This window comes from Columba livia, chromosome 7 (assembly GCF_036013475.1).
Source record: "Columba livia isolate bColLiv1 breed racing homer chromosome 7, bColLiv1.pat.W.v2, whole genome shotgun sequence".
In the NCBI taxonomy this organism is placed as follows: domain Eukaryota; kingdom Metazoa; phylum Chordata; class Aves; order Columbiformes; family Columbidae; genus Columba; species Columba livia.
In genome coordinates, this window is record NC_088608.1 from 2,593,411 (window position 1) to 2,609,478 (window position 16,068).

Sequence of the window (16,068 nt, forward strand, 5' to 3'; positions counted from 1 at the left end):
AGGCTGTAGCACTTTTTTTACTAAGAAAAGCACCGAGACTCAACTCAATGCTTTTACCAGGTAATAAAAACTAGTTAATTAATGGATTTAATCCAAAGCAACTGCGGACAGCTGATGGAAAAGCATTCCTGTTTATAAGGAAGCACAAACACTATGAGTCCTTATTCAGCTGGGATCATCTATTCTTGTTAAATCATGTCGGATCTTAATACCTACACTAATTTTCCCTGCATAGCTTTGGAGTCAATACTGTCTGACCTTTCGTTCTCTCGATAGCCGCCGTGCACCCTTTCAGGCGGTTGTTGCTCCAGAAGGGCAGAGCCGCCCTGGAGCAGGTTACCCACGGGGGCTGTGGAAACGCAAACCTGGAGGTGCAGCTGGGGAAACCAAGGGCTGACCTGAGCCAGTGCTGCTGCTATCGCTGGATTATTGACTCCCGTCCTTTCCAACCACCACGTCCCTGCGCCTTTCAACAAATAAGAAGGTAAGAGCCACGGACCACACCAAGCGCATTGTCTATCGTGTTCCCTTTCACCAAAACAGCGCGGAAAAGGTGAGCAGAAAATTGACCATTGGATTACAGAGAAAAAAAATCCATGGGCAAAGCTTGGGAGGAGGGCAGAAAGAAAAATATAGAAAAGCAAATGACTGTCAGAATGATACCAACATTTACTAGTCGATACACATGAAAGATATCTGCTTGAAGCAGCAGCACAAGCTTCACGGGCTGCTTCTTACAGCCACGCAAGACCAAATTCGGATGCAGGTAAGATCATCAGGTATATAAAAACACCAGAGCATTATGCGTTTTGATGCCTGGATATAGAGATGATAGGGAAAAACGAAACAAAAAAACCCACAACTTTTTTTGTTGGTCATTGATTTTTAACTAAGGCAGAGGCCCAGTAAATTACAGCTTTAATGAGAAATACAAGGGGAAGGCAATTTATCTTTAACGTGCGTATCGCCGGCATGGATTTTGTTTGATTCTGCTAATTAAGAATACAAACAAGAAATCCCGGAATGCATTTGATCTTTTATGGTAGAGCTTAGTGTAAAATCGGGGTATGTTTTGACTCATTATTTGGTATTGGTAATACATAAAACGTTGTGAAAAAGTGGTTCTTTTAATCACAGAATAGTGGAATAAGACTAAACAAATAACCGACTGGTAATTGTTTAGGCTTCTGTGATGTAAACCTGATGTACCCGTATTTCGTTAAAGCTGACTTTGATCTTTTTTCCAATAACATTTAATTTGTAGTCTGTTTATCTGAATGTATAAATTTAACAGTAATTTCAAGAGATTTCTTTGTGACTGTTCCAGGGTGAAGCAAAAGAATCCAAGAAGCTAGCAAAATAAACACACAAAATACCTAAAGCTCCAAATTTAGGCTTGCGTTCCGTTTTTTCCTACACGAGAAATGTGAGGAATGTGTAGTAGTAAATCTTGCTGGAGAACGTCAGTGACGCCGAACACAGAACCTTCACAAGGCGTATAAAACCCGATGCTTTCTACAGCTACTAAGCAGTTAAACCACTTCAATTTTGTTACAACAGCGAGTATGTAAACCACAAAAGTCTAATGGAGATCTGGAACATAAACCCAGGAAAGAGTTGGGGAAGAAGAGCGAATGGCAGGATCTGCATGAACTGAAGACTTGTGCTGACAGAACAAAGTCCCACTCGACCTCACCCGCCCTCAACTCTTCACATGCCCCATCACGGCGTTAAACTCCATCAGCAAAGTCTCAGAGAAGTCCCGTGTCGGTGCAAGGAAAACACAATGTCTGTGTGTATGGGAGGAGGAAAAAGACAGCAGAGATTTCTCATGGTCTCAGGTGTGGCTCATAACTAAACATCCGGTTGGTTTCATCGCAAAAGGTTTGAATAATAAAGACATTAAGTAAGGTTAAATCTGCTTCTGCTCAGCTCTGACATACGTGTGACAATAGTAACTCATAAAGAACTATTCATGCCTGAAGCAAAACGTATAGTAAGGATTATGAAATTTTCAAGACCAAGCAATATTAGATTTGAGAGTACATTAAGGGCATGCAAATGGCACAACTGACTTAAGTGGATGCCACTAACATCAGCAGAAAAAATGATCTCGTGCTTCCAAAAGCACAAGCCCTCTGAGTTTTCGAGTACAAAAGATTAGCTGAGTCACTAATTTACCACGTTCTGGCAAAACCAAAACCAGTCCCCACCGGAGATAACGTTACCTGATATAGAGCACTCCGCTTTGGTCCACCCGCCGCTGCCACCCAACGGGAACTTGCACTGCTGGTGGCCCTCCATCCGTGTCCCCTCCGTCACACTCCTTTCCACCATTCATTTTTCTGTTTCTGTTTATGAGTCTTCAAAGATATCAACAGTAAGATGATATCCTTTTACTACAAGTCATCATGGCCTCCCAAAGAAGGCCGTTCAGTACACTTTTCCCCAAATTGTACAAAGTGCATTGGGAGGCTCCAGCTCAGTTTGAAACCAAGTCCTTAAAAGTGGCCATTTTTGTTAATGAGTCAGTTTCCCATTATAATCCACATTAAATATGCAATGTTTAACTCCTTATATATTCATAAGGATGAACTATATAGATAAAAATTAGTGCTTCCAACTTGGGAAAATCGTAATTCACCAATCCTTTGTTACCTGTCAGAAAGGAGAATGGGGAAAAAGAGAATTTCTAGTTCAACAGCATGGCTCCAAGCTTGATGACTGTCTAAATAACTTGTATTTTGTGAAAGCTCGTCTCATTTTTATAAATATGAGTCAGATCTAATACCTCCAGGTATTATACCCTTTATATGCCACATTCTTTTTGTTTTCTTTTTATCTTCCATTCATGATCCAAGTTGTCTTCTTGAGTTTCTTTCATGACTCCCTGGCTCCAATGAAACAGCCTGAAAAATACAGATATAGAAAACACATGAGCCATTTGCAGCCCAGTTCAGTAATTCACGGAGATGTATAAAGCTGCATCCATTTCAAAAGCTTGCAATCTAAATTTTCAATGTCACTAGAACCATCAAAATAAGGCTTAGCCTTGTCATGCCAGCACACTCTATATGTGGGTGCAACAGAGCTACGTCTCAAAACCTAATGGAGTACAACTATTAATAAATAGAAAATGTACAGTTTGGGTGCATTAAGGGACGTATCTTTTAATTGAATAGTTGCACGTGTGCTTCTATTCTGAATTATCAAGAGATAATTAGCTCAATTAGCGCAATTTAAAATTGTTTATAAAACCAAACGGATTGAATTTGAAGTAAGCTGCTTTCAGGACCGATAGTATCCATAAAAATTTGAAACTCCCTGCATTAAACTAAATTAAAATAATAATTTCTTACAAGAAAATTGTAAAATAAACAGGGAAAAGCCAGCATTGTTGCACTGATCTCTGCATACTTATGAAACAATTGAATAACATAAGTAATAACTTCCTCCATATGACTATACTGTATGAACAAATATTCACACAAGAAGCTCAGAATAACCACGATATTCCCCCAAAGTGGTTTTTGAAGCTGACCAGGTGAGACTTAACTCTTGAGACTGGACGTTTTAAGGCGAGACAAACATGGAATGTGCAATTAAGATAGGAAATACATTGGAAAAACAACAATCCTTGAACTCAACTGGAAGATGGCACTGACGACTATCAGAGTAACAGGTTTTATTTGGAACTGCATGTCAGTTCTGTGTTACTCCTAATACCAAAGTTATGCTAACATTTTAAAACATAGTCAGTGTTACTATAGACCTGACTGACTTTAATAAGAAAAAGTTTTTTGAGATAGAAATGGAACATAAAGGCTTAGGATCCTACAATTCTACAACAGCTACCAACAGCATGTTGACATCTATGTTTAACTGTAACAACAGCTCCTTCCTTCAAGACCACTAAAGGAAGACCACAGAGGCATAAATATAGTCCTCAAAAATACTCCCTTACGTATGCTGACATGGTACATTCTCTTTAGATGTGCTACTTATAAATGTAAAGTCCAAAACGCTACATAAAGAAAAACACAGCCATGGTATTTACAAGAAGGAGGTGGAGTGGGAAGAAGCTGGCTGGACATACCCCTGGGACCCAGGTGCTGATATCTAAAGAATAAAGAGGGCAATTTTCAGAATAACCAGTGCCACTTTCTGCAGTACAAAACCCTCTAGAATAGCCCAGCACTGTTTTGCAGGGATCTGTTTCAACTTTCCTGTACTCTGGAGCACTCGGATAGGGTGTAATCCTTGGCCAGCCAAAACTAGGGGAGGGATGATGAGACTATCAGAGAATAGTTTGGGTTGAAGGGCCCTTCCCAGCTCCCCCAGTGCCCCCCTGCCATGAGCAGGGACATCTTCACCAGCTCAGGTTGCTCAGAGCCCCGTCCAGCCTGGCCTGGGATGTCTCCAGGGATGGTTCATCCACCACCTCTCTGGCCAACCTGGGCCAGGCTCTCACCACCCTCAGGGGCAAAAATATCTTATATCTAGGCTGAACGTCCCCGAAGCCAAGAGGTGCCCAGCAGAGCAGATCAGGCACACGGGTGGCTTGTTCAGGAGATGCCACCTGGAGATGGGATCCCACCCAGAGCTGGGAGCGTTTCCATGGCCCGGCCAGGGCCTCAGCCTTGTAAAAACACCTTTGCACACCGAAGGTGATTCACAGTGTGTGTGATTAAAAACACGCAGTTATCTTCTAGAGGCGAGGCCGAAAAGATCATTTCAAGTTAAGCAACACCTAAATGTACAATGAGCAAAGCGCGTTTGTAACAAACCTCAAAGCATCTCTGCATATTTTTTAATGATTTCTTGTGCTTTGTTAGCAAGAGGTTTAAACTGAGCCGAATTCCAAAGAACACGAATGTTGCATTTCTGTTAATTAGTTTTCAGACGAAGATGTTGCCTGGGCCAGGGTCTCACCACCCTCAGTGCTAAAATTTCCTCCTTAATATCTAGTTGGAATTTCACCTCTTTTAGTTTCAAATCACCCCTTGTCCTATGGCAATAGGCCCTGCCAAAAGGTCTGTCCCCATCTTTCTTTACAGGCGCCTTTTAAGGAGGAGGTGACCAGGCCCCAGGTGACCAGTGAAGGTCACACGAAGCACCTTGAGATCTCTCATATGAAAACAATCCGCCCTTTAATCTCTACATTTGGTGCACAGAAATAGGATTTGGAGAGCGCTTGGTAACAGTTCAGGACTCTCTCAGGTTGTCAGTTTAGAAGTTTCAGTGTTTGATTGGTTTTACCCCAATTAAGAAGGCTGAAGATGACGGTTCATCAAAACTAAGACAGAATTCACCTTCAGGTGAATTATTGCATTATTGCTGAATGCTGCATTGGCATTTGTATTGTAGGCCCCATGCACAGCTAAAATAGGTAGATAATTTCCCCATTATTATTAACAAGAATTAATTCTCTGTAATACAGTAAAACCAGAATCAGAAAATAAGTTATTTAAAATACTGGAAGCAAACGGTGCAGAGAAAGTTGCTCCTCTCAGCCCCGTCTCGCTGTGGCTCACGTTGCTATTTAGGGCGATTGCACTGGATCCATTACGAGAAAATAATAGCCATCAATTTCTTTTTTTGCGCAATCAGCAAGAGATGCTTTGAAGTAACCTTACATTTCTACTGTTTCTGCAATGCTCCAGCTCAGCTAACATCCGATTCCATCACCACCATAATACTTATTATCATCTAATCAGATAAACCATTTTTCTATACTGCACGTAGCCTGAAATAATACGAAAAGAAGCAAAAGAATTCACTTAACTGCTTCTGCTGTGGAAAATATTGAAATATTTTTATTCAATACAATGAATTGGAATAAAATGTCTGCTTCAATCATATACCTTCCATCAAAGTTTATTATTTGTATGACTTTTTCTTGACGAGCACTAGAGGCTAAAGAACTGTAAATAACACAAGCACTAGAGTGATGTAAACAGTAAAAATGAATCAGAGCACAGGTATGATGATGCATTTTCCATTCTTCCCCAGGTACAAAACCCACTACGCTCACCCTAAGCAGCAAGCAGTGAAAAACGCTATTCACATCACCAAAGTCTGACCTTTCCTCTTGCAATTTACTGTGCTCATAGGCAAGTTGGGGTCTGCGAGGACACACCGACGTGTCTGTGTGCAATGAACTGCAGACAAGAGGGCTCAGGCTCCCTGGAAGCTTCTGAGGACACGGCTCATCAGTGTGTAACCAGCCATGGTGTAGTACACAGCTAATCAGTGAGTAACCAGCCATGGTGTAGTACACAGCTCATCAGTGTGTAACCAGCCATGGTGTAGTACACAGCTCATGAGTGAGTAACCAGCCATGGTGTAGTACACAGCTCATCAGTGAGTAACCAGCCATGGTGTAGTACACAGCTCATGAGTGAGTAACCAGCCATGGTGTAGTACACAGCTCATCAGTGTGTAACCAGCCATGGTGTAGTACACAGCTCATGAGTGAGTAACCAGCCATGGTTTATAGGAGAATGCTCACGAAAGTGAGATTTTTTCACTAAACCCCCACGTAGTCCTCTGTAGATTTCCACAAAATGCAGGCAATAAGATACCAAGTATATATTGTAACCATTGCGTATTTCTATGAATGGTAAAAGTAAGAGGTTGCATTGATGTTTTGGTACGGAAATGCTTTGCTAAACCGCTCGTGCAGAGCTGCTGTGTGTTATTTTATTTAACTGCATAATACTATAGAAAAGTTAAGCATAGTAGAGGTCTCTCCCAGAAGAGTTAATCTTCTTAAATCCGATTCAACAAAGGACAACTTTTACATTTTCCCAATAAGCATTTATCAGCCAAAAAAAGAAAACGGAGCTCAGGAAGGCAGCAGCGAAAGAGAGGACGGGGGGCACTTAAACCAGGCTGGGTCTGGCTCTTTTTCGCCCCATGGCGTCAGCTGGTATTACAACACATTTTATACGATAAAGCAGCATAGACGAGAAGCTGCAAGTTTCAAGGGACAAGTGGAGGGGACAGTGGCACAGCTCCATCTTGAAAAAGCCATTTACAGCCCAGGAGGGACCAGCCTGGCCGTGAGTTCTCTGACACACAGAGCATCCATTTGACCACTCAAACCTCCACATTTCTTACTGGTCTAGAATCTTCCAACTCGATCGCGGAAAAATCCCGTCTTCTGATGTCCCATTTTCCTCTTCTCCATCAAAGTGTTCTATCTGAAGTATCTTGGATTGGGATAGAAAGTATTCGGATTTTGGACCAAATCCAAAGCATGTTGGACACTGGGTTCTATCCAAAGGCCTGATTTTCATCAACCCATGTAATAAATACCTCTTCTCTGTAATCTCATAACAACTCCAGACAACTCATGTTATCTCACCACGAGTAACACAACTTGCCACATCTAAATCAATTACTTCTTTTTTTCTGCGTGCCAAGACATGCCGTTTCCATTTGTTTTGCAGTCCGGTTTCATTACAATATGCTTAAAAATATTTCATTGGAGAACTATGCAAAACTACACTGAATTGTTTCCCCCTTTTAGTCCCCTCAAACCCCGCCCACCATGGAAAATTTCTGCTTAATTTTCATATGCTGAAAGTATGTTTTTGATTTTTAATGCAACTGCCTCACTTTTGGGAATGTTGCATTCTAGGAAGTCTCTGCACATTCAGCTATTCATGTTTAACAATTTTCTGGTCAAGCGGTAAAATAGAAAACTTGGTACAAAGTAATCAAAAACTTAAATGAGATACTCATAGTCAGCATTCAGATCTATCACATATGATATGAACTCCAATGCAACATCTATTTTATCAATAAGTGGACATAAAGCCAGTTAAGACCAATTCTGACAGCCCAATGTTGCAAAGACGCTCCATTACTCTTTTCTTACATGAACTTTTAAGTGTGCCTAAAATGATGCCTCTCTGACGCACAAAAGCCAGTTCTTACCTATAGAATGATCAGATTTTGGGTATAAAGTTTTGCAAACATACACAACACGCTGCCTATAGATATAAATTGCGATCTCACTTCCCAGGCTTTCCTTTCAAACACAGAAAACCTACAAGATACACTGAGAAGCAGAAATGCCCCCAAATCACTGTCTTAGGGTTTTAGAACTAACAGGAAGTTTTAGTGTATTAAAGAGCATTATTTTCAAACCACGCAGGGTTAAAATGAGTTTTCATTTAGTTATCGCTTGCACATTATTAATCTGTTTAAGTCCATAAAAGAAATTAGTTGGGATTCTCCCGTATCATGTAGTAAATACAAATGTTGCATCATGTTTTGGGAATGCTTTTCCAGTTTGAAAAGCAGCAATCTCTTGACTAATTCGATTGGTATTGAATACTTCGTGAAGCTCTATTTTTAGGCGAGTGATTCAACAAACAAATGTGCTTAAAGCATAAAGGAGACCTTTCTTCCTTCAATCTTATCTCATTGTAGTGGTACCCAAGACTACAGCACAGCTGTATACATGATATACTCTGCCTTTGGTTTGAGAAGTCATCTCCACCTTGCTCGTAAATACAGAGTATTCAGAGTACATTGCAACAACCAGAAAATTGATCTCTGCTGAATGACTTAATTAAAATGATACATGTTAAATTGCCCCAGTGCCGCATTGGTTTATACCAGTCCATCTACCTTTGGTATTAAATTATTCTGAACTGTATCAAGGATGGTTTTATTTTGTACTGTAACAAGGCCTACGTATTGCTAATTTATACTACTTTTGATGCTGTAGAACTTTTTAGGCTCAGAAGACCCCAAATATAACCACCCTATAAAACGACAGCTATTTGGATGGATTTAGTCAGAAACAGAAAAAAATAATAATAAAATCGAGACTCCTGGCCACTGTGCTGGTCTCTCAATCCACAGTCAATGACCTGTACCCGTAGCCCACTGGGCATGACCCAGCTCAGCCTCGCTCACCTCCATGGGGATGGACGGAATCCTGCAGTATTTGGTTTCCTACGCTGCTGGACCAAAGCCAGCACTGCAGACCCGCTAAGTAGGAATCTACACTAATAAAATGACTTTCAGCTGTGTCATGGATAGATAGGGCAAGATTCTCATGGAGAAGGGTTGAGTTATGTCCACACCAAGACAGGCCTTGAGGTGCTGGAGCGAGTGGAGAGAAGGGAACGGAGCTGGTGAGGGGCTGGAGCACAAGTGTGATGGAGCGGCTGAGAGACCTGGGGGGTTCAGCTGGAGAACAGGAGCTGAGGGGAGACCTTCTGATCTCTGAACTGCCTGAAAGGAGCTTGGAGCCAGGGCGGTCGGGCTCTGCTCCCCAGGAACAAGCACCAGGAGCAGAGGAAACGGCCTCAAGTTGCGCCAGGGGAGGTTGAGGTTGGATCTGGGAACAATTTCTTCCCCAAAGGGCTGTGGGGCATTGGAACAGGCTGCCCAGGGCAGTGCTGGAGTCACCATCCCTGGAGGGATGGACATGGAGATGAGGTTCTCAGGACATGGGGCAGTGCCAGGGGTGGGGGAACAGGTGGACTCGATGATCTTGACGGTCTTTTCCAACCAAAATGATTCTATGATTCTATTATTTCCTTAGTGGTTGGGTTGACAGAGGGGAGTTTTGTTCTGGGTTTTTTTTGGTGCATTTGTTTTGTCATTTCTCTCTTAGCTTGTTCTACCCCTTATGTGGGCTCAACTTTGGTTTTAGTTTCCTAAGATAAACAACCTGAAGTCCTGTGATACTCCAAGAGATGGTTGCACATTAGACAATCTCCATGGAGAACTTTGCTTTTGCTAATTGTAGAAGTTGTTACACTATTCAGCTTTAAAGAGAGATGAACTGCTTTAAAAGTATTTGTAAATAACCTAGAAAGAAAAGAAGATACTCATGTGGAAGAGAAATGGAATTTCTTTGTAATGTAGTAGTGTCATGTTGACTTGATGGTCTTAAAGGTCTTTTCTAACCAAAATGACTCTGTTCTATATTTCAGCTGATCATTAAGAGCACACAGTAGGAACCTCTTCTCTTGGAGCATTTTGGCCCAGCATGCTGGTAACTACTCAGAAGTTGTTAACCCTCACATATGATATCCTTCCTACCACATAAAAAAAGTGGAGTTCATTGAGCTGCAAAATATCCTCAACTGAGGAGATTTAACTGCGTCATTAACAGTTGTCCAAGCAATGGCTGAACTGGGAAGGAGCGCAGTTCTTCTAGCATCCTTTATTTAGTGTACGTCTAGTACCAAACCCCAAAACTGTAACACATCGATCTGTACAAATCCCAGAGTTGGGAGCAACGGAGGTTTCCACCTTCAACAAGGGAATGGAGAAGGTTAACCCTTTCAAGAACCTCCTTTGTGCACTCATGTGCACGTCTGATTACACAGCGCATCTCCGAAAGGGTTTTGACAAAGAGCAACGCTGAACTACGCAACAATCAAAAAAGATGGCAGGAAACAAAAGGATTTTCTTTGTGAACCTCGGCTCTGTCTACTCAGTCAGAATTTAAGAAATACAATGGTCCATAGAAGAATACAGAGGAGTCATAATGCTCCTTCAGGCCTTCCGCCACATTAATTTATTTCTTTACAAGGGAAATAGGTCAAACTGCGCGCATGTGAGACAGGCCTGTTGTACTGCCAAAACCATGTAAGCAAACAGGATTCTTTACAAAATTAAGACGAATATTTGTATGCAATCTAAATTAACCAAGATACTACGCAGGTACGAATCATGTCACTATTATCAAAACCTTTCTTAGAAAATATTATGAAACACAATATTACCAACCTAAATGTTAATAAGAAGTGAAGCAACATCATTACATCAACTTTGCAACTTTAGGGGAACTCTCAGAATAAAACGAGGAACTTGTATATTATACAGTGTCCATCCTCAGCAACCTACAGATCCAGGAAAACCAAACCTGGGCTTGGATGTTTTCAATTCTGTTTCTAATGGCCAAAAGCCATTCATACATTTCCTTTTCAATGCTCTTGTTTCAATCTGTGGGCACAAAGCTTTATCAATTTTACACAAACTGGTTATATTTGTTTATTCTGTGAAACAACACAGCAAGTACAGTGTTACACGGCAGGAAAGAGTGGCAAAGCAAGGTTCCTAGCGAGGAGGTTAAAGCACTGAGCTTTCTGTAACATAAGGAGAATTTATACTTGAGCTCTTTCCGAACAGCTTTTCTACAGTTCTTTTAGTTCTCTCTTCATCACGCAGTGACGATACGTCAGCAGTTCTGCAACTGGGAAGGCCACTTTTGGGGGGCTGTTTTTGAATAGGAATTTCTGTCTCCTCTAAAACCATCAGAAAGCCACGGTTGTTAAAGTATTTTGCTTTCGTTGACGTAACACTTTTCCAGAATTTAGTACTTTGGAACAAGCAGGAGTAAATCTTAATCTTCTGTGGCTTCGGGGATCTTTTATGGTTATACCACTGAAACTTCTCTACAGCAATTGTCACTCTGTGAGCTCCATAAGAAACTATCAAGCTCTAGAAGAATCTATCCAGGAAAGTTACCACGTCAAGAAGAAAGCTGACTGCAAAATGTGGATGAAAAGAAGTGATCTGTGCCTACAAGAGAGAGAATTCAGACCTCGCGAGACTTACTGCCAAACTGAGAGGACAGCAATGGAACAGAAAAATCTGCTTTGTCACAGTGGGGTTGCTCTCACCAACATAACACACAGATTCATTAGAAAATGGCCACATTTATCCAAAAAAGGGATAAGGGAGTTAAATTACCAACAACTTAAAACTCTAATAGCAACACCCTGATTATTATGAAATGATTTAGCTATAAATAATTTAAAGTTTCAGCCTGAAGTTGAAATTACTGCAAAGGGAGATCCAAGAACACGAATAAACAAATACTCTTGTTTCAAGCTTCCAAAAATCTGAAATTATTAAATATCGTTTTATAATGAAGATCATATGAATTTCAGGAACATCTGACAGAGGATGCTCTTAAGGTATCTAATAAACAGATACAGAAAATAAATAGGTAATAACTATTTGTGAGTGTTCAGTTCTACTTGCAGCTTTGCTGTATGTTATTGACTCACTGGTTACAAGGGACATATACATTGGGGAAAACAAAAAAGTGAATTTTAAAAGAATATTCCAATGTAACTATTTCAAAACCCGACCATGAAAAGTCAATTAGATTTTAGATAAGCAGTTAAAGAAAGGAAAAAATGAAATTGCTGGAAATATGGTGAAAGGCTCCAACCTGCCAGCATAACAATTACCGGATTAGCCCCGGATCTCCATTAACCGTGCAGGGCGAGCTCAAAAATTAAGCAATAAATGGGAAAAATGTAAATCATACTCCCATATCTCAAACGCAGAGGGCCCAATAAACTCTATAAACCTCCTTTGTATCAGACATCTCAAGTTCAGGACGCAGCAATTTTTAAATCATTTGAATAATTCAGACTGCGTTTCTGCGCAAGAGAATGTCTGAAACATAGTAGGATTGCAAATGAAACCTGTAAATGATGCTTTTGTGCCCAAGTAATAAGTCACATGACTATACTATTTTTAGCCAGATGTCTTTTTTTCTCCAAGTGCTATTTTTTAAATTGTTTACTGAATTATGTATCTCTACTCAGCAATTTCCCTCATGAAAATACTCTTAAGATATTAAAAAAATATGACAACATAAAAATCAGCTATTCAGACAACTTAATGCAAACTCTCCAGCCTTATCTGGCACTAATGTAACAGTGCTCGAGCGCCTGGGCTGCCTCTGAGATCCAGCCCCATGTGATAGATGACTCTCTAGCATTAGTAGATTATTCCTCACTGTCTTGCCATGATATACTAATTGAATGTGTAAGTATTTGGAGAATCTGGCCCTGCTGGTTTATTTAAGACACAGACAGCTCTGTTGTCTAAAAGAGGACTCAGAAATTCAAAAATAGAAAATAAAGTGGGTGATTTAAATCCTTTTAAATGCCTTCACTCCGTGAAAATTGTGACAAATACTTATTTATTGATATACGAGATGTCCATTAATTATACCTTCAATAATTTTTAACTTAATCTCTATGAAGATTCGTATCCATGACCTTTCCTCCTATAGCTGCTTCTACTTGCACTGCGCTGAGTCAGCTGCTTTATCAATATACCATTCAATTTCAAAAGGCTCTTTCTCAGCCCTCATATTAAAGCTTTGCATTTGGGTTTGTTATTTAAGACGTATGAAATAAACGATGCAAATAAATAGTACTTTTTAATATACTAATTAACAGTAAGGCAAACGATTTAAAAAATGAAAAAAGCCTGACCTTTTTCCTCATTAAGCATTAGATTAAAGGTGGATATGTTCATCTTGTTCATTCCAGGCTGAAAAACAAAGAATTGGGTGAAACAGAAGATAAGCAGTTATAACCAATATAGTCCACTTACCATTTAAAGATTTCAATGTTAAATGATTCTTAATTATTCCTTCACATTTATAAACACTTAACCAGAGAGGCTGCTTAGAATAGAGTTTCTCCTTTAAAACACTGAAATAAATATATGTTTCCATCAAACATATTTTGTACACACTTCATTTCCATAAAACACCATGAGCACAGAAAGAATTATATTTAAGAAAATGTTAACGTACAGCTTCTTTTTAAAAATAAATCTACTCTCAAGTTTAAACAGCATTGGAGCAACAAAGACGATAAAGTTCTTGACTGTACACACATCACTAGTTTCACATAAGATTTGGCGCTTCATGAGTGAAAAACCTCTTTTCCGTCTGCTTGTCCCGTCCCCTTCGCTCAGAGATTTACTTTTAAGAAAGCCAAGATATTATACTTTTAGCCTACTAAAATGAGCCAAGTGTCTAAATGCTAGAGTCTGTGTATTTTGAGTTGAATTTTTATATGATGATTATCAGACGTACTCACACTGACACCTTCATAAGGATAAATTTCATTGCCCAGTGAACTGTGAAGACTGTGGTCTGGCTCCTAGAAAATTCAGGGTTTGTTTTTATGATAATAAAAAGTGTTCTATTCTCTGCTTCAGTACAGGGGCTGTGAAACTCTCCTTGGAGGTGTTTTGCCATCCAAACAGGACATGGTTGGGTTCAACGGAGAGCAAGACGGTACCTGGTAAGGATGCTCAGCTCCTGTCTGTATCCATGGCTTTGCTCAATCCATGTGCTATAAAACCTGATTTTACTGCGTGTGCCATAGACTGCACATACCCTAAGCTAGACAAAAAAGGTTTGATTCTCTTCAGGAGGAACTAAACAAAAGGGTGAATCACATTCAAGCTTGACAAGTAAAAGAGAATTGCACCAGCTCGTCAAAGCAGAGGAAAGAAAAATGAGAATGAGGACCACAGGCACCCAGAAATTAAACCCAAGCGTCCCTTTTAGGATGTAGCACATCCAAGAGTTGAAGAACAAAGCTCCAAAAATATGAGAACCTGGAAAGCGCACTACTTCATCCCAATCAAAGGACCATGTGTTGTGCTGGATATTAAGTTAAAATTCAAACAGTTCTTTAGTCTCTGAATAAGCCTGAAAAACGTCTCTGGAAATGCAGACGGTAGGTGCGTAACACTGATATTTAGCATGTTCTGGTGCCACGCTCCAAAAAGTGAGCGATTGGAAAAAATGTAGGTAAAGAGCCATTTGGTCAGCTCTTCATCACAACATATTTAAAGCTTGATCAAAGTAACTGCATTTAGTAACACAAATATATTTTATCACCAAAAAACCTTCATAAACAGCACCAGAAAGTCTTGGCAGAAAAATCTCAGAAATATGACATCAAGTTCCAGACAGGTCCGACAGGTTCCCATGTCTGTTGTGCATGTATTTATTTCTTAGGCTATTCTTCAGCCCATCGTCTGAATGGGGATCTGAATTCAAGGAAATCGGTGGCAAACTACCAAAGCTTGCAGAACCCAAATTTCACTCCGTTTTAAATAAGAGCTTTTCAAAGCATTTTATTGAAGAAAAAAATCCTTTGGTTCATTGTGTTGTAATGAAAACCACGATAAGTAAAGACTTAAATACTGTATACCTCAAACTGAAGTATGTTATCAGTAACAGAAGTTTGCAGGGAAATAAAACAAAGCGAATCCCACAATGAAGTTGACAGAACTCGAGAAACTGAGGATCCGAAGAGGGGGCTCAGGAGAGAGCTCTGCTCAGCCCCTGCCACTGGTGGACGGGCACAATTACCGAGGTGTTCTCTGAAAGCTGTTTCCTTATACATTTTAAAAACTACCTATCACAGATTTCATGCCAGTTATAGGTAAAATATCCCAGTTTTCATCCACAGTTACAGTCAGATACGAGGCAAACCAAACAAGTTGGCACCATTTTCTCTTTACGTCTATCCTAAACGATCCCTCCTGCAAATTAAACTATTGAAATGTACAGAGCAGCTGCCACCATTGCTTTTATAAAAACCTCTTATCTTTTTAAAGCCTTATGCCTGTCCTAGAGTGTTCTCTTTTTTCCCTAGAATAAACAAACCCAACCCTTTCAGCTGTTCTTCACCAGTCCTGCTTTCTAAATCTGTCACCAGCTTGTTGCTCTACTTTGTCGTCTTCTGGCTAATACAAATGTACATTTGCAGTGTACATTTTACCTATGGTCTCACTGACACTGAACACACACCGAGTCTTGTGTCAGACACTGTTACGATACCATCTGTAAAAATTCCCAGCACTCTAGGAATGAAGATTTGTGATTTTAAGTTCTCCAGCTGCCTTCCTCTCCTAGAGGGTTCATGCAATGGAAACTCAGAAGCTTCTGAAAAAGGTGTTATTTTAAATGTATTTTCTCAAGCAAAACGTGAGTGCAGAAGGTAAAGCGGTATTTTTAAGGAGTGAAGAGATCTTTATGGAGGGAGAAGCTCAAGCAGAGAAGGTGAAAGGGAGATCTTAGTGCTGTCTTCAACAAGCTAACATGTGGCTAAGGAGAAGATGGGCCAGACTCTCCTCTGATGTCCACAGCTAAAGGACAAATTGCAGCCACGTGCACAACGTGGAAAGTTTTGAATACTTATGGAGAAAATGATGGCTCTAGGGGGATCTTCTCAATGCGTATGAATACCTGAAAAA

General features: G+C 40.2%; 1 protein-coding gene across 10 annotated transcripts in view; it reads right to left on the reverse strand.

Moving 5' to 3' along the window:
- MBD5 (methyl-CpG binding domain protein 5) overlaps positions 1-16,068 on the reverse strand; it is a 127,308-nt gene that overhangs the window by 39,865 nt on the left and 71,375 nt on the right. For 5 of the 10 annotated variants that reach the window (XR_010473946.1, XM_065070215.1, XM_065070219.1 and 2 more), the window contains 2 exons: positions 13,278-13,335; positions 2,229-2,909 (listed from right to left, as the gene is read on the reverse strand). Coding sequence is in view for 9 of the 10 variants with exons in the window: in XM_065070215.1 (XP_064926287.1) it covers positions 2,229-2,341 (113 nt within the window). In the remaining variant the exon portion in view is untranslated. The remainder of the gene's footprint in view (positions 1-2,228; positions 2,910-13,277; positions 13,336-16,068) is intronic. The other 5 variants (XM_065070212.1, XM_065070216.1, XM_065070213.1 and 2 more) reach the window with 3 other exon arrangements.